Source organism: Pteropus medius, unplaced genomic scaffold (assembly GCF_902729225.1).
Source record: "Pteropus medius unplaced genomic scaffold, Ma_sr-lr_union100, whole genome shotgun sequence".
Classification (NCBI taxonomy): Eukaryota; Metazoa; Chordata; class Mammalia; order Chiroptera; family Pteropodidae; genus Pteropus; species Pteropus medius.
The window spans coordinates 10,683,209-10,705,202 of record NW_024354911.1 but is presented as its reverse complement, the minus strand read 5'-3'; the positions used below and the strand labels follow the sequence as shown (position 1 = coordinate 10,705,202).

The 21,994-nt window shown below is 35.5% G+C and overlaps 1 protein-coding gene and 1 pseudogene across 9 annotated transcripts in view; one reads left to right on the top strand and one right to left on the bottom strand.

Annotated features, from left to right (window-relative positions):
* Positions 1 to 18,117, bottom strand: part of MIS18BP1 (MIS18 binding protein 1) — a 46,407-nt gene extending 28,290 nt beyond the window's left edge. For 3 of the 9 annotated variants that reach the window (XM_039856462.1, XM_039856469.1, XM_039856470.1), the window contains exons 1-8: positions 17,254 to 17,399; positions 15,030 to 15,229; positions 13,029 to 13,660; positions 9,037 to 9,144; positions 8,276 to 8,763; positions 5,914 to 5,987; positions 4,140 to 4,270; positions 1,289 to 1,376 (exon numbers count right to left, since the gene is read on the bottom strand). In XM_039856462.1, the coding sequence (XP_039712396.1) occupies positions 1,289 to 1,376; positions 4,140 to 4,270; positions 5,914 to 5,987; positions 8,276 to 8,763; positions 9,037 to 9,144; positions 13,029 to 13,569 (1,430 nt within the window). In that variant the 5' untranslated portion in view covers positions 13,570 to 13,660; positions 15,030 to 15,229; positions 17,254 to 17,399. Of the gene's footprint in view, positions 1 to 1,288; positions 1,377 to 4,139; positions 4,271 to 5,913; positions 5,988 to 8,275; positions 8,764 to 9,036; positions 9,145 to 13,028; positions 13,661 to 15,029; positions 15,230 to 17,117; positions 17,453 to 17,982 lie in introns of those variants that run through there. The other 6 variants (XM_039856465.1, XM_039856464.1, XM_039856468.1 and 3 more) reach the window with 6 other exon arrangements.
* On the top strand, positions 9,220 to 9,338 carry LOC120598020 (uncharacterized; annotated as a pseudogene).
* Positions 18,118 to 21,994: the final 3,877 nt, after the last annotated feature.

Here is a 21,994-nt window from a genome sequence, read left to right as displayed (position 1 = left end):
ACCTAACCTCAACCCTAAATGTAACCCTAATCCTAACCTTAACTATAACATACCAATCCTAACCAGAACTCTAATCCTAACACTGTTCCTAATTTTAAACCTAACCCTAAACCTAACTCTAATCCTAAATCTAACTCTAACCTTAACCCTAATTCTCAAACTTAATTAACCTTATCCCTAAAATTAATCCTAAACTCAGCCATCACCCTAACACTAATTCTAAATAGTAAATCTAACCTTAAAAGTAACCCTAGCCTAACCCTAATTTTCAATCCTAACCCTAAACCAAAGAGTAACCCTAAACTTAACTTTTAACCTCAACCTTAATCATAAACCTAATCCTAACCCTAACTTTAAACTTCACCCAAACCCAAACTTAACCATAACTTCATACATTTAAAAAAAAAAAAAAGTCACTCCCTCAGCTAAAGCCTTCTTGCCACTGGCAAAGATTACCATTAATCTTACATTATTTAGCTTTGTGGCATCTATCCCTTCTCCAGCAGAAAAACTCAGGCATGGTATTTTAAGTCAAAAGATTCAAACGTAACCTCTTAAATACTTCCTACTATGCTTTTATATTTCCTACTTAAACTGTTATTATTAGAAAAATAATACAAGACAAATCCTGTCAGTTGCTTATTTTTGTAAATGAAGTTTACTGAAACATAACCACATTCATTCAAGTACTGTCTATAGCTGCCTTTCCTCTACAAAGGCAGAGTTGAGCAGTTGCGATAGAAGCAGAATGCCTATAAAAATACTATCTGGCCCTTTACAGAAAAAATTGCCAACCTGTTATAAGTTCTTCCATTGTACTGTGACTAATTAACTTACATCACTGTATCCCCTATGAGTTCCTTAAGAGCAAGAATTAATTTCATCTTTGTTTTCCCAGTGCCAACACAATTATCTACTAAGCAGCTGACATTCACTGACTATAGAGGGAACAAATGAAAGAGAAAGAGCCAAGAACTTCAGACACATATTTAACTGCTACATGCTTCTTAAAGGGTCAATGAGGATGATTCCCTGAAATATGACAAAGGTTTTATTTTCCTTTTAGATTTATTTTGTATGATAGAAATTCTAGAAAAGTGTCACTGCCTTCTGAAAGTCTAATATCAAAGTTTCAAAACTAGCATTTCCATAAAAAGAAATTAAAACCACTTTACATGAGTATATAAATTTGTAAAAGCTCATCAAATTGTATACACAAAATGCATGCATTTTATCAAATGTAAATAGGCTTCAATAAAGTTTTTTTTAAGTTAAAAAAGTACTTTACCTTAATTGTTCTAGAAAATTATCGATGTGCTCTTTCCATCTTTCTGGAAAGCCAAACATAAACTTCCTTATGAGATAATTTGGATAGCCTATTTAATGATAAACAAACGAAATTACCTAAAAGCCTAGATTTTTAAAGAGATGTCACTAATTCATTGTATCAATGAAAAAATATATACTTATTGTTTACTATGTCTCAGGCACTGTTGCAGATACTGAGGATTCAGCAATAAACAAAACAAACTAAAATCCCTGACTTCATGGAACTTGCCTTCTAGTGTGCAACAGAAAGCAAACCAATAAGTATCTTATTAGATGGTCATTGATGCTATGAAGAAAAATTATGCAGTTAAGGGGGAATAGGGGGGGCAGGCAGCATTTTAAAAAAGTATAGTCAGAGATGTTCTCACTGAAAAAGCATTTGAGTAAAGCCCTGAAGGACATCAGCGAGTGAGCCACATGACAATATGGGGTTAAAACAATGGAAGCAGAGAGAACAAAAGGCTACTGTATGATTCAAGAGCATGCCTGGCCTGTTTGTAGAACAAAGAAATCAACTTAGTAGATGTGAAGTGAGACGAGGCTAGTACTAGGAAGCTACTCATAGGTAACAGAGGCAACTGGGGAGCATAGGAGATTATAAGTCATCGGGGTCATTTTACAAACCTAGTCTTTTCATTTGGGTGAGAGAGGAAGCTATGGAAAGATTATGAGCAGAGGAGCAACAGGATTTGACTTTAACAGGACAAAATTTACCACTATTCTGAAAAGAGTCTGTGGAAAAAAGGGAAGAAAAAAACAGGACCAGTTAGGAGGTTACTGCAATGATTCAGACAAAAGAGGGAGGTCTGTACTACAGTGGCCAGTAGAGGCCTAGGTTCTGGATATACTTTGGAGACAATGCCAGTAAGATATAATGACACACTAGATGTCGGTATGAGAGAAACTGAGGATTTAAGGATGTCTCCAAAGATTTTGGCTAGCCACTGGAATGAAAAGAGGGTGAAGACTGTAGGCTAAGCAGATTTGAGGAGAAGATCAGGTTTTAGATATACAGTCATGCACCACATAATGACATTTTGGTCAACGATAGACTGCATATACAAAGGTGGTCTCATAATATAATAATGGAGCTGAAAAATTTGCACTGCCTAGTGACATTGTACCTGTCATGATATCACAGCACAATGCATTACTAATAGCTATTAATATAGAATAAGAATATAAAGATTTTTGTATAGCTGTACAATGTTTAAGCTAAGTATTATAAAAGTCAAAAAGTTTTTAAAAATCCCTATACAGGTATATCATTATCTTTTATACTGTATTTTTACTATACCTTTTCTGTGTTTAGATACATGAATACTTACCATTGTGTTACTGTGAATAGTGCTTACACTATTCACTAGAGTAAAATGCTGTATAGGTTTGTAACCTGGGAGGTATAGGTTATACCATCTGAGTTTGTGTAAGTGCACTTTGATGTTCACATGATGACGAAACTGCCTAATGATGCATTTCTCAGAACATATCCCTCTCATTAAGTGATTTAAAACTATATTCAGTTTGAGATATCTGCAGACATGCTAATGGAGATGTCATATGGGCAGTGGAAAATGAGCAGCTTAGAGAGTATTCTTGGTTAGAGATGGAAATTTTTCATTTGTCACCATACAGATAAGATTTAAAGACTAAAAGAAATCGACACAGGATTGAGTGGAGAAAGAGCCCTAGTCTACCCCATTATTTAGAGACAAAGAAAAAAAAAAAAGAAAAATGAGCAAAAAAACTATGAAAGAACAGGGAGTGAGGCAGCATGAAAATCAGAATACGGTGTTCCAGAAGTCAAGTAAAGAGGGTGCTTCAAGGAGGTAGGTATGATTAACTGTGTTATTATACTGGATTTAGCAATGTGGGGGCTACCGGTGATTTTTATAAGGGCTGCTTCATTGAAGAACTGGGAATCGAAGCACGCTTAAAGAGAATTCCAAGAAAAAAGCGGGAAAATTTCAAGAGGAATTTCGATATAATAAATGTTGTTATTTTGCTGATTGAAAGCAACAGTGATTGAAAGAAGTATCGTTAAACAAGAAACTGTTTTTGACAAAAGGGATATCTTTGAATAAAAGAGGGAAAACAGGAGCAAGAGTACAAATGGAGAAGCTGACACAGACAGGAACATGAACAGTTAGCCCATAATAAAAGCAGATACAGATGCAAGCAGGTGAGTAGATACGGTATAATACATGTTTTCTAATCGTTCCTATTGCTCATATAATACCCTCTGTCCTCCACCCACCCTTCTCCCCTACCCCCTAGAGAGAGTAGAAGGAAGTATTGGAGATTTGTGAAAATACGCAGTAGTTATCAAGGAGGATAGAAAAGTGAATGTATAAGGGAAATGTGGTAAGATAGCAAGTGGCAATAAGGGACCGCAACTTTTTGGTAATCAGAAATTAAAAACAGACTGTCCAGATGTGTTTCTCTTCAGTCAGATTAGCTATACATAAGGCACAGGCAGAAAATTAGATTATACCAGGACTGGGGGTATGCTGGGCAGAGGAGGAACTAGGAAGTTAAATTGTATTCTTATAAAGTAATTCCTCCCAAATAAGCAGCACTTCAGTTTTTTGTGTTTTTGTTTGTTTGTTTGTTTGTTTTAAATCACTGGACTTAAGTTGTCAAGTAAGGTGAATAAATCAGAAAAAAATGATCAGCTTATAATCATCCTACATAGTGTGGTCAATTGTTTTAATTTTTAGTTTTGACTGAAAACATGTATATTACTGTTAGAAATATGGTTAACTGCTTCATTAATTAAAATAATTTATCAATTAATAATGAGCCATTACCTGCTTCTTTCATGGAAATCTGGTCTATCATTCCTTTTAATATATAAATGTTGCCTGATAATGTCCTAAGTTTGTTGTGCTTAATCCGTTCTATAATTGCATTACTGTGCCAATATATGTCAGTGATGTCTCTAGGAGGAAAAATAGCTTAGTTAAGGCCAAAATATTCACATTGATCATTAGTTATAATGTACATAGATAAGTATGTAAATTTATAACATAAAGTAATAAATTTGCATTCTAGCTATATTAACAATATCATTAATTACAAAACATATGATGACCAAACATTGCAGCAGAATTCAACTGTTTGGCTAATGTGATCCTCAGAGTATGTACCAAAAAACTATGCTGTGACCAAACCACATTCCTTGTATAAAATACACTGTAGGCAAGGAAGCAGGGAACTTCTCTAAATATCTGGTTCTGACAATGCTTGCAACTCCGTTTAACTGACGCTAAGCTTTCAAAGAATGATTTCTCTGTCCTCTTCTCAAGGCCTATACTATGTTAGTTGTCATACAATTATAGTTTGGATCCATCCAATCTTGTGGTTTTTTTACCCTCACTATACAGCCAAATGTTTCTGCATTCCTCTTTGGTAAGTACCAAAAAGAAGTTCCAGGGAAAAAACAAACTGCAGTATCAAATCACTGACCCATAAATGTACTCTTCATATTTCTTTAAATGAAGCTGAGAATAAATATAAAATAAAATGAAATATGAAGATGTATTAGATAAATGTTGAACATTCTCATGAGATAACTAATAATAAACATACTAAATCTAAGTGTAAAAAGTAAGAAAGTAAGTTCCTTTCGTTTGGTCAAATGAGATAAAAATTCAGACACTGTACTTTAATACAGTATTACTTCTCATCCTCTGTTTTTTGCTTTATTAATTTTATTTTAAAAACATTTAAATAGCACTCTAAAAGTACTGTTCTCAAGTCTTAAAACTATAACTCATTTAATCTGCCAAATAACTCAAAAGGTAGTTGTAATATTAGTATCACCATTGTGCAGATGAAAAAACTAAGACAAAGAGAATAAGCAGCAATAGGATTCCAACCAAGGCAATCTACACTGCCTCTTGAACATTCAGGAAACGGAAACAAGGCAGGAAGAAATAGAGTGGGCAAGACAGATTTTACATACTTAACATAAATTTCCAGGTAAGTACTTTGGACAGTGATATCCTGTATTATCTTTATTACAAGCTTTCATTACCTTTTTTTTTTTTAACCACTAAGAAATCGATTTTGAACAATAAGAAATGATGCTACTAGATCAGCAGAATTAAACAAAGCCCACCTACCTCTGGAGAACCAGAGAGTGCCAATGATTACTTAATATATAGCTGTATGGCAAGAACTAACTAATTTTGATTCCTTTTCTGGATCAGTAATTTATATCTGGTTGTCCCAATTTAGATGTTGAGAATCTGGACTGAAATGCATATAGTAAATATTAACTAACCACATATAATTAAGCAGATAATACCAATCCACTTATCAGAACCTCTGGAAAAAAAATAAAGCATTGTATATACAAATTTGAACTGTCATAATTTTAAAATAACAGGCAAAAGCAAGAAGGCTGGTTACAGTCAACACATATAGTCAACTTACTTTTTTGCCTTCAGTTTGTAACCTACTTAGTCTTCATTTTGTAGGAAGATGCTATTTTTCATGCATCTCCTTTTCAGCTCTTACACACAGGTATCTTATTTTATTACAAATTTTATTAGAAGAATATTCAAATATTATACTTACATCAATTTTCCTTCTACACATATATCAGTGTTATTGTTGATGATTTTAATCATCCATTCCTGTAGCTGGACTACCTAATCAAGCATAAAATAATATTTCCTATATTACTTATTGCATAAGCTCTACAAAATCAATATACATGAAATTAAAAAAACTCATATGTAATCCATATGATTTAGTGCTCATCTATATAAAAATCACATTCTATTTCAAATAGCAACAAGTTAAAAATTCTTATAAACAATGATACAGAGAAGATGGCAAAAGAAACTGAAGTTGCACTGCATAATTTGTTCTACAACCCAGAATCAATTATACTTTAATATTCTTAGTATCGAATATTTCAACCATGAAAGGAAAAAATAAATCACCTAAAATCCTAAGGTAGCCATTAAAACACCATGTCCCACAAAGACCCAGTAACTTGAAGAAAAAAAGTCAGTTGTATAGTATACATGTCACTATCACTCTTACCCCTAAAAAAATTACAGCATTTTTTTGCAAAGTTGATTTGACGCTGCATTCAATTTTCTATAAACTATAAGTGATTGCTAGCAATCTATATTTAATAGCATTGTATTCCAAAGCAAATTCCTGAAAAGCTCAGAGAATTCCTTATTTTAAGACAAGTAAAATTCCATTATAAAGGAAAATTTCTGTGAACATCTGTGCTAAGAAATTATTCTATTATGTAACAATACTGAACCATTTCTGATGAGATATATAGTCCGAAGTCATAAAATAATTAATTTTACTAGCCATTTACTTTACATATAAAATTGTACATTTATAAAGACAAATTCTCCAGTGGTAGTTTTATGTTGAGTCAGGAAAAAATGTTAAGATGGAAAGGTGCTCTTAGTTATTGCACTTCTCAACTATGTTCATTTAAAAAATTATACGTAGTACTTGGGGAAGAGGCAATAAAATTCCTTTATTTTTCCTACTTCCACATTTGGAACTACCCAATATATATCAAAGAATCAGTCAGATAGTATTAAAAATAAAAGCTAAAAACAGATAGTGTTCCAAGCACCTTAGATGCATTGACTCATGCTATCCTCATAACATTAGGAGGCAGGTATTATCTTTGTTTTATAGAAAACTCTGTAAGGTCTAGTTAAATAACTTGCCCTTGGCACACATAGCTAGTTAGTGGCACAGATGGGTTACAAATTAGGAATTCTGGATCTAGAATCCTTTATCATGCTGTTTATATAAAATGTCAAAATGTTCATTGTTCACTCATATTCATTCAGCAAATATTTATTGAGCTCTATGTGCCAGACACTGTTTTAGGCACTGGGGATTCAGCAAGAAACAGAATGGCTGCCCTCTAAGAGCAAACATTATTGGGGTTGGGAGACAGTAGAAGCAAGTCATGCGATGGTGTTGCTATCCAAACAAATGGACAAATAAATAATAAAATATCAGCTGGTGATAATTACTACTTAAAGTAAGTATAAGTCATTAGATAACTGGAAGTGCTTTTTTAATAGGATGTTAGGGAAGGTCTTGGAACAGAGGACAATAAAGTAAGGGATGAGCCATATGGATATCTGGGACTAGATTCTTCTAGGCAGAGGGAACAAATGCAAATGTCCTAAGTAAGTAGCATGGATGACATAGGTTTGAAAGGAGTAAGTAAGTGGGAATAAGAGATGAGGTTGGATATCTCCAAGATTGAATTATATAGAGTACTGTAAGCTGTGGTAACAGCTTAGTGTTTTCTCTTAAGATAAGAAGTTACTGGAGGATTTTGAGCAGAGGAATGACATGATTTAACATTTTAAGGAGCTGCTGGTAGAAACTGGACTATAAAGATTCTGGCTTGTCTGGAAAACACCCATCATCCTTTTAAAAATTAATAGACAAACCATTAACAACTGGAAATCTTACACTGTACCTTTCTTGAACTTGTTTTTCCATTCCACTTTCTTCAGAGAATCTGTCCCAATATAATATAGTTTAATGGTCTGAAGTCTTTTTTTTATTGATCATTCTATTACTTTATAATAGAAAAAATTCTCAAATTTTCAAATGCTATGTGTAATTCCTTTTCCTTTTACTGTTAATACTACTCCAAGAATTAGGGAAAAAAAGAACAAGAATGAACTCACTGTTCATCCCCAAAGGGAGTAAGTAAATTGTTGAAATCTATAAAGCTAGTAATAGGGCAAGGTTAAGGCTTAACACCTGGGTCTTTTTACTTTGAACTCACTGCTTTTTTTGCTAGACCACACTGCTTCTAAAGCAATAAAACACAAAAATGAAGTTACTTTAATAGACATTATAAAAGGTCAAGCTCTTGAAGAATGGAGGTAAAGCCAGAAATACACGTCTGCATTAAAGGTTTTCCTACCTTATTTTTTTTAACTCCATTGATAGTAGTTTGAAATATACTTGGTGCAGGAGGCTTTGCAGCATATCTTTTTGATCTCCGAGGTATTGTTGCATGAAATTTTGGACTTGCAAGCACAATTTTACACGTATCATTTATGGAACCTGGAAGATAAGTCTCTCTGGGCATTGTTTTCTCATTTCCTTCCTTAATTTCTTGTTGTGAAGTCCTTTTTGTTGTCACCTCACTATCAGAAACGATTAACTGATTGCCATTTTTAACAGGAACACAGTTGGTATTGAGAGTCTCAAAAGTAGTATTTTGGGATTTTTCATAGGCTGAATCAATGCATTCTAAAACAAAGGTGTCCTTTTTGGACTTAGTAGTTGCAACTGTATTCTCCTTTGAATGAAGAAGAATTTGTTTAGCCAACTGAGCTCTAGTTAATGCCCGGTTTGAGACTCCTGCAGCTAAAACATTGTCATGTTCTTGGTTCAGAATTGGGAGCTCTGCAAAAATACAAAACCAAACAAAATTTATAGAAGAATCATGTGAAATTAAAAGAGAAACAAGACAACTGAAATCTGTTTATATTAAAAAGAGGTCCTCAGGTCAGGAATGCTCCACCTTCCTTTCTGACAGTCTCTGAGTGCCTCTGGCTTTTATGATTCAATTTTTATCTACAGTCAATGCTTACTGCATACCTACACAGGGAAAATAATTATCTAGAACATTTAATTATACGTTAAAATAAACGAAAAAACAAAACAAAAGCATTTTACCGTAAGTTAAATTATGCAGGGGAGCTTTCTTTTTCTCTTGACATTGACTCTTTTGCTTGACCGGGAGTAAAATATTTGATGGTTCTACAGGAACTTCTTGGACTGAGGCTGAGTTTTTAAAAGAAAGAGTAAAGTGAGTTGTATTAGCCACTGAGAAAAGAAATACCTTTTTAAAATCTTGCGGTCTATGGCCATGCTACCCTGAACAAGCCCGATCCCATCTGATCTTGGAAGCTAAGCAGGGTCGGGCCTGGTTAATACTTGGATGAGAGATCACCTAGGAAGACCAAGTGCTGTAAGCATAAAAAATAAAAAATAAGGGATTGTAAACTGACAAGGTCCTTGCAATCTGTGAAGTCAACCAAAGGTTGCCTCATCTAAAAAAAAAAATAATATATAATAAAATAAAATCTTGAAATAAGGACTTATGTTCAGTGATGACCAGACTAACATAGTATATGTCTTTAATATATGACAGTTTTTCCCTTTATCTTCTCGTTTTTTCTCTCCATTCTCTATATCTACATTATGCTGAGAAAGAATTTTTTAAAACTTATAATTTGCCAGCTCTAGACAAAAGTATACTACTGGACTTAGAAGCCTAGAGATCTGAAATAAAATTCTGGTGCTGTCACAAATCACGTATATAGGTGTTAAGATTATATATGAAGTGCCATCCAGTCTTGAAAATTCTGATTCTGCCTCTGGTTGCTGTAAATTACTAAAATGTGAAAGAACAGCTGAAGAGTTGTAACTCATGCTTTACAAATCAAAATGTTGAGACTCAATTGCAAATCCAATCATAATTTATACCCCTCTGACATCTCTTTTGCAAGCCTTCAAAGGCACAAATCAGGTAGGCTTATTAACTAGACAATAAGAACTACTAATATTGCTCACATTTTATTCTGCTTTACATCCTAGATCATTAAAGTTTTATTTCTTCAATATAGAAGTTTCTTTCACAAAAAAGGAGGAAGGTAATAGACTTAAAAACTGTACGAAAAAACAATAATTTTATGTTTAATTTCAAATATACTTGAAACAAATTGATAGTGATTATGCTTTTATAAGTATGCTGCTTTGGCCTTAGAAATCTTACTATAAATATTGTATTATAAAAGCTGCAAAACTTATTCTCCAGAAGCATTTGAGATCTTACTCCCCGGCAATTGTCATCAGTTTTGGCTCAAATAAACTAAAAAAAAAAATTTTTTTTAAGATTTTATTATAATGACATGTATCATAAAAGGATAAATTTCTATTTAACTCATTCTACTAGAAATGGCCGGGCAATGCAGTAACAACAAGTAGGTAATTTGATCAAATAAAACATGCTGTATAATCTGGGTCATTTGAGTCCAAGGCCCATGAAGAGAATCTAAAAGATCTCTGAAATTACATTCAAAATCTTTGTTTGTATATATGCACATTTTCTGGGGAAAGAGTTATCAGACTCTCAAAGCTGTTATTTCTTCCTAATTCCACTCTACATTTAAATGTGCTTTAAGGTGCATTACTTCATTTGCTTCTCCATTTTTTCCCAGACTATGTGAGAAACAGATTATTTTGTGTACTCCCTCACCTCCATTCTAAACTCCCGTAGAAAACTCTGCTTTTGTGTTTCTGAAACCCAACAATGCACCCACAATCTACTGTGTAGTAAAAAGCATGCACTTTCTAATAGATACCTGTATTTAATTCTCTGCCGATCACTTATTATCTGTGAGTCACAGAACAGACAAGACCTCTTTATAAGCCACATTTCCTAGACTATTAAATGAGCCTCTACTCATAGTGTCTACTGAAAGGATTAAATGAGATAACACATGTAAAATATCTTTATTAATTACTTCAACTCACTAAAATCTCAATTTCAACTGTCCCAGTTTCTGACCACTTTCTATCTTTCCAGATTATTCTTTCAAATCCACTGATGATCTCAATAAGACTTACACTTCTTCAGTCTTTGTGCTCTTTTTTTTGCCTAACCAACTTAAATTTCATGGCCATTTGTGGTTACCAACTTGCACTCCCCCCCACAGCCAAATGTTTTGTAAAATTACAATCCTGATAAAATCCAACACTCTGCTTCTTCCCCATCAGCACCCATGCAGCTAAATAGAGCTAGAGGAAAACTTAACAACCATAGTGATTGCTCTCATTTAAATTCATGGCCATAAATCTCAAATAGGTCCTTAATTTTACTCAGGAAATGAAATTTAAGCCTAAAACCATTTACTCTCCCACTCTCCTACACTATTCAAACCTCCACCTCCTCAAATTTCAATACCTCCTTCCCAAACTCACTCTCAGCTGATGTCTTCACTTCCTATTTCATATTATTTCTGAAGTCATAAACACTGCCTATCTTATTTGACTGATGATCTGTTTAGATAAAACCAAATCTTTTTAGATAAAACCAAACCTTCACTTTTAGATTCTATTCCCTCTCAACTACTCAAGATTATCAGACTTCCGATCCGTTTTTCCTTCCTTACTTGGATCATTCCTAACAGCACACAAAAATTCTTTCACCAATTATTAAAAACAGTAAAATCTTTTAAAACCATACCTCCCATATTTCTTGGCTCCCTTGTGTATATTCACCACTGTCAATTTCTCTCCTCACATTCTCTTGATCCCTCTTGAATCACGTTTTTGATTCTATCACCTCACCAAAACTGCCCTCATCAAAGTCATCAATGACTTCCATGTTGCTAAATCCAATGGTCAAATCTCAGCCTTCATCTTACCTGACCAACTGCAGCGTTAGACACAGCTCTTTCCTTAAAGCATTTGTTCTTTTGGCTTCCAAAGTATCACTCCTGGTTTTCCTTCTTCCTCATCTTCTTCTAAATGTCCTTCACTACTTTCTATCCTTTACTCTAATTGCTAAATTTTGGGATTTCTTCAGGATTTCTTGAATGTTTTCTCTTTCTACAAGTACTCTTTGGTGATCTTATCTCATAGTTTTAAATACCACTTAGGTGCAAATGATTTGCAAATATATTTTTCTCACCTGGATTACTTCACTAAATTACATTTTTTTTCAACAGCCTAATTCACATCTACTTCAATTTTTGACATATCAAAATCCACAACTGAGCCCCCAAGATCACTCTTCCTTCAGTCTGCTCCATTTTAGTTAAATTGCTCCATCCTTCCGGTTGTTTGGGCAAAAAACAAACATAAAAATCAACTTGGAGTCATCCTTCATATCTAACATTCCACACCCCATCTGTGAGCTAATGTGACTGGCTCTTACTTCAAAATATACCCAGAATTCAATCACTTCTACTTATTTTTACTACTACCACCTGAACCAAGCCGACATCATTTCTCACCTTGATTACTGCAGTAACTATTTCAAATTAACAAAGTGACATTTTCAAAACTTAAGTCAGGTCTTGTCATTCCTCTGCTCCATGCCCTCCAATGGCTCCCTAGTTTGCTCATAGTTAAAGCTCGAACTCTTACATTAACCTATAAGGCCTTATATTATCCGACCCTCTTATTTATCCTCACTTCTTTTAGTTCTAACCACTCACTCCATGATACACCAATCTCCTAGCTAGTCCTTGAATCTGTGAGGCATGTTCCTATTTCAGGACATTTGTACCAGCTGTTACTTGTCTGGATCATCCCTCCCTATTACCCAGGATTCCTATCTATATCCATCACCTTCAATTTTTTGGCTCAAATGCCACCTTCCCTTTGAAGCATACCCTGACCCACCCCACTGAAAATGACAACCTGCTCTAACTCTCCCTATCATCCTTACTTTGCTTTTTCTTTCCATAGCACTTCTCTTTTACTTTACTATAAAATTACTTAATTACTGTATCTGTCTCCCACTACCTGAATGTGAGCTAGCTACATGAGGGCAGGGATTTTTGTTCATTGCTGTATCTGGAGTACCTAAAACAGTGCCGAGCACAATAAAAAACATATTACAGCTTTTTAACCAACATGTACGTAATAAAACTAACCTCTCAGAGAGCTGTTTTCTGATTGGAACAATTTGTTGTTTTCCTTTTCTTCACAGAGATATGTATGCTGCAATAGTCTTTTCTCAGCTCCATTAGGAGTGAAAATTTTGTTACTTTCACTTTTTGGTGGTTCCAGCAAATTACTGTTTATTGATGCTTGTTCTTGCTTGTTACGCAGTACTTTCTCTTTCATTCTTTGAAACACTTTTCCTGGTGATTCATAGTTTGCTTTATTTTTTAATCCATCTTTGTTGGGCTTTATAGCACTGATATCAAGAGGACTGTTAGAGGTGTTAGCCTCTGCTAGCATGGTGGATTGAAATATATTTTTATTTTTAAAAACTGTCATTTCTACAAATTGATTCTTCTTATGGTCATTCAATTTTAAAAAGTTCTGATATTTCACCAAATCTTTTACAGGAGTAAGTGTACCCGAAGGAATGCTGTCAAAAAAGACTGCATGAATGGGCATATTTCTCCTTTGAGAAGATGTCTCTGAAGACAAGTGAATCCCTGGATGTTTCAAAGGTGTTGTAATCATATTAATAAACAAGAACAACAGATTTCCTCTATCAGAAGATTCACTCAGACACAATTTTCAGGATAGATCTTCAGCAAGGATCCAGAGAAACCTGTAGTTCAATGTGAAATCAACGTTTATTACGCTTTGGTGCAAAAAAAGTTAAGTTTATTTGTTTTCCATAACGACATTATATCAATTAAAAGGTTTAACTGGTTCACAACAATACTGGGTAACCTATAGCTCCCAAGTCAGACTAAGATTTTATATTTTGTTAAGTCTCATTTTATTACTATTTTTAATTAGATGAGCAGTTTGGTCTTTAAATTTACTTCTCTACAAAAAAAGCAGCATTTGCCAAATCATCTATGTAATATTTCTAAGAAATGAATCTGAATATGTTTTTTTTTGAAATTTACTTGAACCTCAAGTCCTGGAAGTTCCAACCTAATATCTGCATCAAAAAGCTTTAAATGACATCTGCATGTGGCAGTATATTAAGTTATAAAAGATTAAGTTTCACAAATAGGCTTTTCCCTTCAGGCATGTAAATTTTAAGGCAGCAGCTACATCCTAAAGCAAGCTGAAAAATCTATTCAATTTTTTAGTTAAATAATCCCCAATCCTGATTTTGTTATGCTGCAGAACATTTTGAGGTTTTAGTTGAAAAACTTTCAAATCAAAAGTAAATTATATTCATTCTAATTTTAAAAAATTTTAATGCTATTTAGAATTTTTCAAGGGACTCATATACTTGAGCATACATGGTCTTAGACTTTTTAGATTGTTATGTACAAATTTTATATCTGACATGTAGAAATTACGATTCTTGGTGATAAGCCATACAGTTGCATTTTGTAGTACTTGGTAAATAAAATACTTTGACCCAAGGAGCTTGGAACTTACTAGTCTAGATTTATAGCATCTCTTATTGCTGAATTTATAACTATTCCAGTAAGTCTTTGACATCATATCAACATAAAAAGCCTCACAGAAAAATGCAGTCAGACAAAAGACATCAAGTATCTTTATCTACAGTAACTTCTGTGGGAAATAAAGATACAAGTTAAAAATTCATATACAAACTACTATTTATCCAACAGTTTATGAGAGAAAATAAGGAACTATTTCTCAATAACGAGAGCTGACAAAGGGTATCTTGGGAGACTAGCCTTCTGAGACAAAAACCACTGAACTCCACAGAAGCAGCAAATATGCACTAACACATACAATTATGTGGCAATGTGCTAGTGAAGGGAATCCCATGCCAAGAGTTATAATACTCACTAGCTATCCACTTTAAACTCTAGAAAAGAAAAATTAATAAACTGAGACAATTGAAAAATGGCAAAGTATGTGCAGGTTTGCACAATCTCAATTTCCCAGAACCTAATGAAATGCTCAAAAGGAAGTACAAACTGCTTATTAACTAGAACTGAAAATAAGCCCAATCTGTAGTAGACATACAGAACTATTTTTACCTAAAAGCAGATAATGATGGTCACCTTGAAAGGCTCCAAGAACCAGCTCATAACACCTTCTTTCATGTTGCCCAACCTCTTCCCTCTCAATTCAATCATGTAGTATGGAGACGTGAGTAGTCAAGATTTTGAAGATCCTCAAATTCCACTCCCCGCTCAGGAAGCCACAGAGTTCTTCTAGGAGTCCTTTTTTCCTATATCTAACAAACCAACTCGATGTAAGCCATAAAAGTTGCCAGTAGTTGACAGTGGTTTCAGTGGAACAAACTAGGATGTAGAGGTGAACAATATCACCTGGGATTTTCTCTGACCATAGAGGCTTTGCAGAATAGATAGAGAATAAAAACAAAACACCACTAGATCGAGGCCACTTAAGAAACACTTAAAGACCCATTCTCCTCAAGTTAAAAGAGCAAACCAAAGAAAATAAATTATGCTGCTCAGACTCTGATAGATAAACGGACAGACTTTAGACAATGGGAATTTAGTAATCGACATTCCTCAAGTTGAGCTCCTTCTTGGACTGGAGAACAGAAGGTGAATTCTAAAATGGTATGCTTGTGTTTTCATTAACTGCTTAAAGCTATTTGGAAAACTTCATCCTTATAACTTATTCTGAAAACTGACAAATGCTGATGTACTAGGAAAAAATTACTATTTCAAAATAAAAACTCAGGTGAGAAAACCATTACATGAACAATCTAGCTATGTAAATGTAAATACAGAAGGCTAAGCAATTAAGCAACTGGTGTTATGGATGATACTGAATGTAACTGGTACTCTTCTTCCCAAAAAGACAAATATTTTTTTTAGGAATTTACTGTATTAGTAGAACTACAACTACTAATTATAGTCCATTATAATGGAATGGGTCAATAATCTCAAGGCACACTAACCAAAACTGGAAGGCGGATGTGGGAAAAGTGAGAGGAATTCTAAGTTAACTGGCAAATGGTACATTTGGAAACAAACAAAACAACAAGAACAAAAAACGCAGTACATGATATACAAAGAACTAAAATAGATAACAAAGAGACCAAATGAATTAATTAAAATAATGATCAATACAGAAAATGGACAAAGGACATGAAAGAATACAAAGGCCAATAAATGAATGAAATGATATTCCATTTTATTAAAAAATGAAAAGATGTGAATTAAAATAGTAAAACTTCTTAGCTTATCAGATTGGTAAAGATTACTTTTTAAATATAGGGGAGCATACCCTTGATCAAGAAATTCCACTTCTAAATTTTTTTCTTGCTGAAACATCTACATGTGAATGTAAATATATATGTGATAATAGCCAATATTTACTGTATATATGCCAGATACTGCATAATCTTACAGCAATTCTTAAGAGGTAAGCATTGTTATTCCCATTTTGAAGATGAGGAAACTAAAGCACAGGGTGGTTAAATAACCTGCCCAAGGTCCCACTGCCTAAGAATAAGAGCGAGATCCCAGCTTATCTGACTTCAAAGCCCAAGTTCTTAAACGGGCACTGTACACGGACGTTCACTGAGGTCCTGAGGAAATTAGAAGAAATCTGGGTGTCCACCAGTCTCAGACGGAATTTTATACAATTAAATTTTATGCATTCAATAAAAACAAATACGTATAGTAACAAACGTGGCTAGGATATATTAAATAAAAAAAGGAAGCAGAACATAAAATTGCATTTCTGTAACACACACGCACAGAAGCATAAGCATATGAAAAAAATCTGGAAGTGTACCAATTTGTAAAAGGCGTTTCTTTGAAGAGTAGAATGAAGGGGACTTCCATTTCCTAACTTTTATTGACATTTGAAAATATGTGCAACCAAACTGTAATCTAATCAGAAGAAAATATAAGTTGGTTGGATCAATTGTTTTCGTAGCCCTGTGCACCTTGAGTTCCAAGATGAAAAATTGGGCAATGACGCACACAATTTTCCCACTTGGTAATCATTCTAAAATAAAGTTGTTGTTTTCTTCTACAGGTAATTTTGGAGCAAAGGCCTAGAGCGCTCACCATCAAAACGAATCTGAACGAAGTGATCTACACTCTTGATAACTGCAGTAGAAATGCAACAAATATACACACCGAATGAATCGATAGTTGCGAATCCACCGCCAAAGTCAGAAGCCCGCGTGGGCCTAGAATTCTGAAGCGCAGGGACTAACAGAGCCCAAGGGTACCCCCAGGCAGGAGTCGAGGAGAGGAGGTGGGGAGGCCGTACCTTGGGTGAAGGTCCTGACTGGGAGAGACCGCGGTGGTCTAGGCTCGGCTTTGCGTGATTGGGGGTCAGGAAACTCAAGGGTCGCGCTGCGGATGCACGACAGCCCGCAGCCGAGAGTTCCCTAACACACAACAGTGTGAGGATTCAAATTTGAAGAGCCCGCCCTCCAGTCCTCCCGGGATTGGCGCGCTCAGGGACTGCGTCACCATGCGTTTCACGAGGATTTGTGAAAAGTGGGAGCGGTCCCCGCGCCGCGTTGCCCGTACTGTTTCCACAAAAAGTACGTAATCCTAAACTGCCACGGGCACCGAGCTCGCCCCCTCCAGTCGTCTGCAGAGTTTCGTCTACAAACGGCGCGCGCCGGCACCTGCGCTCCGGCACTCCTCCCGTTATGCTCTGCGGCAAGAAGGCCTACGTCAAACGTTTCCTGCGTGCTCTGGCGCTATTGCAGTTTTTAAAGTTTGGCCCTTCCCGGCTACCTGCCCTCCCAGCCCCACCCCACTGGTGGGCTCGCCTGTTGCGTTTGCTTATCTGTTGCTTCCGTATCTGAGGAAACAGGTTGCTGGTCATGGTTGAGAGAGCTTTTAGTTTTCCCAGGCCGTCAGATGTTTGAGACTGAGAAGGAAGGTTTTGTTTTAGAGGAGTTAATGGACTGAATGCTGTTATACTTGCAGTGGAGTGTTTAGTTCGAGCAGTTCCCACAGGGAGTGTGATGTTTTTTAACCTTACCTCGAATCCTAAAAGCTTTAATCTCGAAGACTCGGCTGCGATGCAGTTTGTGACAGTGGCGCTTAGAGCCCTTCCTTTGGTGCAGCCAGTGATGCTCTACTCTGACTAACCACCGCGAAATACCACGTATCCTGCCTCAGCGCCCCGGCTAGAGTCAGTTGCTGGGTGGAAGTGTTGTGTAGGGCGCCTTGTTTCATTCTTCCGGGCGGAGGAAGAGGAGCTAGAGCAGTAACAAGAGCATTCAACCCTAAAGCCCTTCCAGCTCCAATCCTGCATGTTCTCTCCATGAACTCCGCCCCGGCTCCCTTCCCCCGCCACAGTCAGCATTTGGGACAGGGGTTAATTTTATGCCTCATCCAAGAAAATTCCTCAACATCCTAGTCATATATCGCATTTCTCCATTAAGCCTGGACTGAAATCGGTGTAATGGGTTAATTTTTTAAAGTGACTTTTGCAATTCCCCTCTTCTAAATCCTGTATCCATTAAATCTGTGCACACCGAATATTCAGAATCCAAGGTATAAATTTAAATTATGCAAATGAATGCAAGTAAGGAAAAGAAACCAGTTGGGGGAGGGAAGGAAGGGAAACAAATCTACAGAGAGAAAATGAAGTTTCTGCCTGCGCAGCATAATGAAGAAATGGCTGGACATGGATTTGCACCAAATTTACTGGAAAAGCCAGACTTAAAAATACATGTTAAGTGACAAGTACACTTTGTGGAATAGAGGGACTTTGAAGAGATAGATTTCATACTTCAAAGCAACTGAAATAGAGATATGAGAGGTTTTTATTCCTGATGATGGAGATAGCCATGGCTTACATATTCAGCCAAAATAGGAACCTTGAGATATTTAAAGCAGACACTCAAAAGTTATAGACATTTATTTTTTTTGATTAGCTATTTCTCACGTGAGAAGTAACTAGTACATAGTGTGCTCCTGGGTGAACAGCAACGGGAATTTACATAAAGATGGCTAATGATTTTCCAAGAAATACTGGATAAAACAGTTTGTGGTTAACAAAGTGTGATGAAAAGTCACAGAGGCCAAGGGACAATGTTAATCTATCCATTGAAACCTCAACATGCTGCCTGAATGGGCCCTCCTTTAAGTTTCTGTCTACCAAGAAAGGAGAGCTTCTAGTCACAGTCAGCCACTTGGGTTAATCTGTCCAATCCTAAATCTGTAACTCATGGGAACACATGCAGACCCATTTAGGGTCCAAAGGACAGACATAGGAGGAAGAGACTCACACTGTCTGGAAGTTGCTGCTAAGGGATCTGGGTCTGCGTAGTCCAGAGGAATATTCCTATGACCATGGTAAGTTACAGTAAGGATACTAATTTACCATACAGCATTTTGGGGGCAATTAGAAAAAAAGATGCTTCAAGGCCAATATTTCTCAAGCAGAGGTGATTTTGCCCCGCTCCCCCAAGGGACATTTGGCAATGTCTGAAGACATTTAAATCATAAATGTCACAACTGAGAAGGGTGCAATTGACATCTAGTGAGTAGAAGACTAGATGTTTGAGAATGCTACTGAACATCCTATAATGTGCAGGACAGCCACTCCACTACAAAGAATTATTCAATCTAAAATGTCAACAATGCCAAAGTTGAGAAATCCTACCCTTGGAAGATGTAGTTGTGGCATAGGATTTTAGTGTCTTCTCACTCTCTCAGCTGTGTTTTCTTATGTAAGATACGATTACAAAACCACTATTGTCCTGTATGGGCCTAGAGGTGAGATGAGGCTGGAGTCAACACATAGGTTATGCAAGCTTTGTGAGAGAACCCTTCAATGGTAAAGACTGCCAAGAAGATTACAGTGTGATAGAGACAATATACAAACAAAAACATATAAAGATAACATTACAAATTGTAATAAGTGTGATGAGGACGTATCAGTTCAGATTCTGTAGTAAGGTGATGATAAAATGGAGTTAGGAGTACTAGAGATTTATTGGGAGATATGGCCTGTGAAAATTTAAGGGGTGATAAGAAAGGTTGGGCCTGGTAAATCAGAGCCTGATGCAGATTTGACATTTTTGAAAGAAAAAGGGAGAAGTAAACAATGGGACAGAGGGAGCCCAAGATTGCAGTGTAGAATCAACAAAGTATTGGCTAACCCAATAGGGAAATTGGGGGTAGTTCATCAAAGAAGTCCTTCAGGGGGCATAAGTGAGCAGGCCCTGGAATTCATCATGCTATATGCTGCCTGGGAAGAACATCGCCTTGGCTCAAAGGCTTAAAAAAATTTTTTTTAATTAAATTTTTAAAATTGAGATACAACTAACATATAACATTGTATTAGTTTCAGGTGTATAAAAGAATAATTTGATAGATATTGTGAAATGATCACATATGTCTAGTTAATATGCATCACCACACATAGTTATGATTCTTTTTCTTATGTTGAGAACTTGTAATATCTACTCTCTTAGCAACTTTCAAATATACAATGTAGTATTATTTACTCTAGTCACCATGCTGTACATTATATCTCCAAGACTTAGGAAGTTTTTACCCTTGGACCACCTTCGCCCATTTCACCTAACCTCTGTCCATCTGGCAACCACCAATCTGTTCTCTGTATCTATGAGTTCAGGTGTTTTGTTTTTAGATTTCACATACACGGGAGATTATACAGTATTCATTTTTCTCCGACTTATTTCACTTATCATAATGCCTCAAGGACCATCCAGAATGGCAGAATTTCTCTCTCTTTTATGGCCGAATCATATTCCATTGTATATATGTACCATATTTTCTTCATCCATTCATCCCTCAATGGACACTTAGATTGTTTCCATGTCTTGGATAAATAATGCTGCAGTGGGCATGGGGATGCAGATATCTCTTTGAGGTAGTGATTTCATTTCCTTCAGATGTATACCCAGCAATGGAATTGCAGGGTCAAATAGTAGTTCTATTTTTAATTTTTTGAGGAATCGTCATGCTATTTCCCATACTGGCTAAACCAATTTACATTCCACCCACAGGGTACTATGGTTCCCCTTTCTTCACATCCTTGCCAACATTTATCTCATATTTTTGATGAAAAGCATTTTAACAGTTGTGAGGTGATATCTCATTATGGTTTTGATTTATATTTCTCTGAGGGTTAGTGATGTTGAGCACCTTTTCATGTACATGTTGGCCCTTTGTGTCTTCTTTGAAAAAATATCTGTTCAGTTCCTCTGCCCATTTTAAAATCCTATTGAGTTGTATGTGTTATTTTTGTTGCCTTTGCTTTTAGTGCCAAATCCAAAATATCATTGCCAATAATGATGTCAAGGAGCTTATTGCATATGTTTTCTTCTAGGAGTCTTATGGTTTCAGGTCTTACATTCAAGTCTTTAATCCATTTTGAGTTATTTTTTGTGTATCATGTGAGATAGTGGTCCAGTTTCATTCTTTTGCATGTGACTGTCCAGTTTTCTCAGCATCATTTATTGAAGAAGTCACAGGCTTTAATAAATCACAAAGGTAATGCCATCGAAGGCTGTCAACTAACTGCACTCCTTAGAAAGTAGTGACACTCTTTCATGAAAGTTTAGAATTATGCACTTTCATGGCTGCCACAGAAGGATAATTAAACTATTCTAACAGAAGTTTAAGTGGCTGTCAATGTTTTTTGTTGTAACACACAGTAATAAATATGTTTTACATTATAACCTAATAACCTAATAAATACAAAAATACATATAGCTGAAACAAGAATTTTTAAAACATTACTTATTCTTTCTGTGTGCCATCCATGCTGATAGTTTCCTCTTATATTTACTGTTTTTTAATATCTGTGTAAAACTGTAGGACATTGTGAATATTTTCATGTTTCTGACTTTTTTCATTAAAAATTTTAAAATGAAATTTACATAACTTGAAATTAAGCATTTTAAAGTATACAATTTAGTGGCATTTAGTACATTTACAATGTTGTGCAACCACCATCTACAAAATTTTTTTATCACCTCAAAAGAAAATCTCATACCCATTATACAGTCATT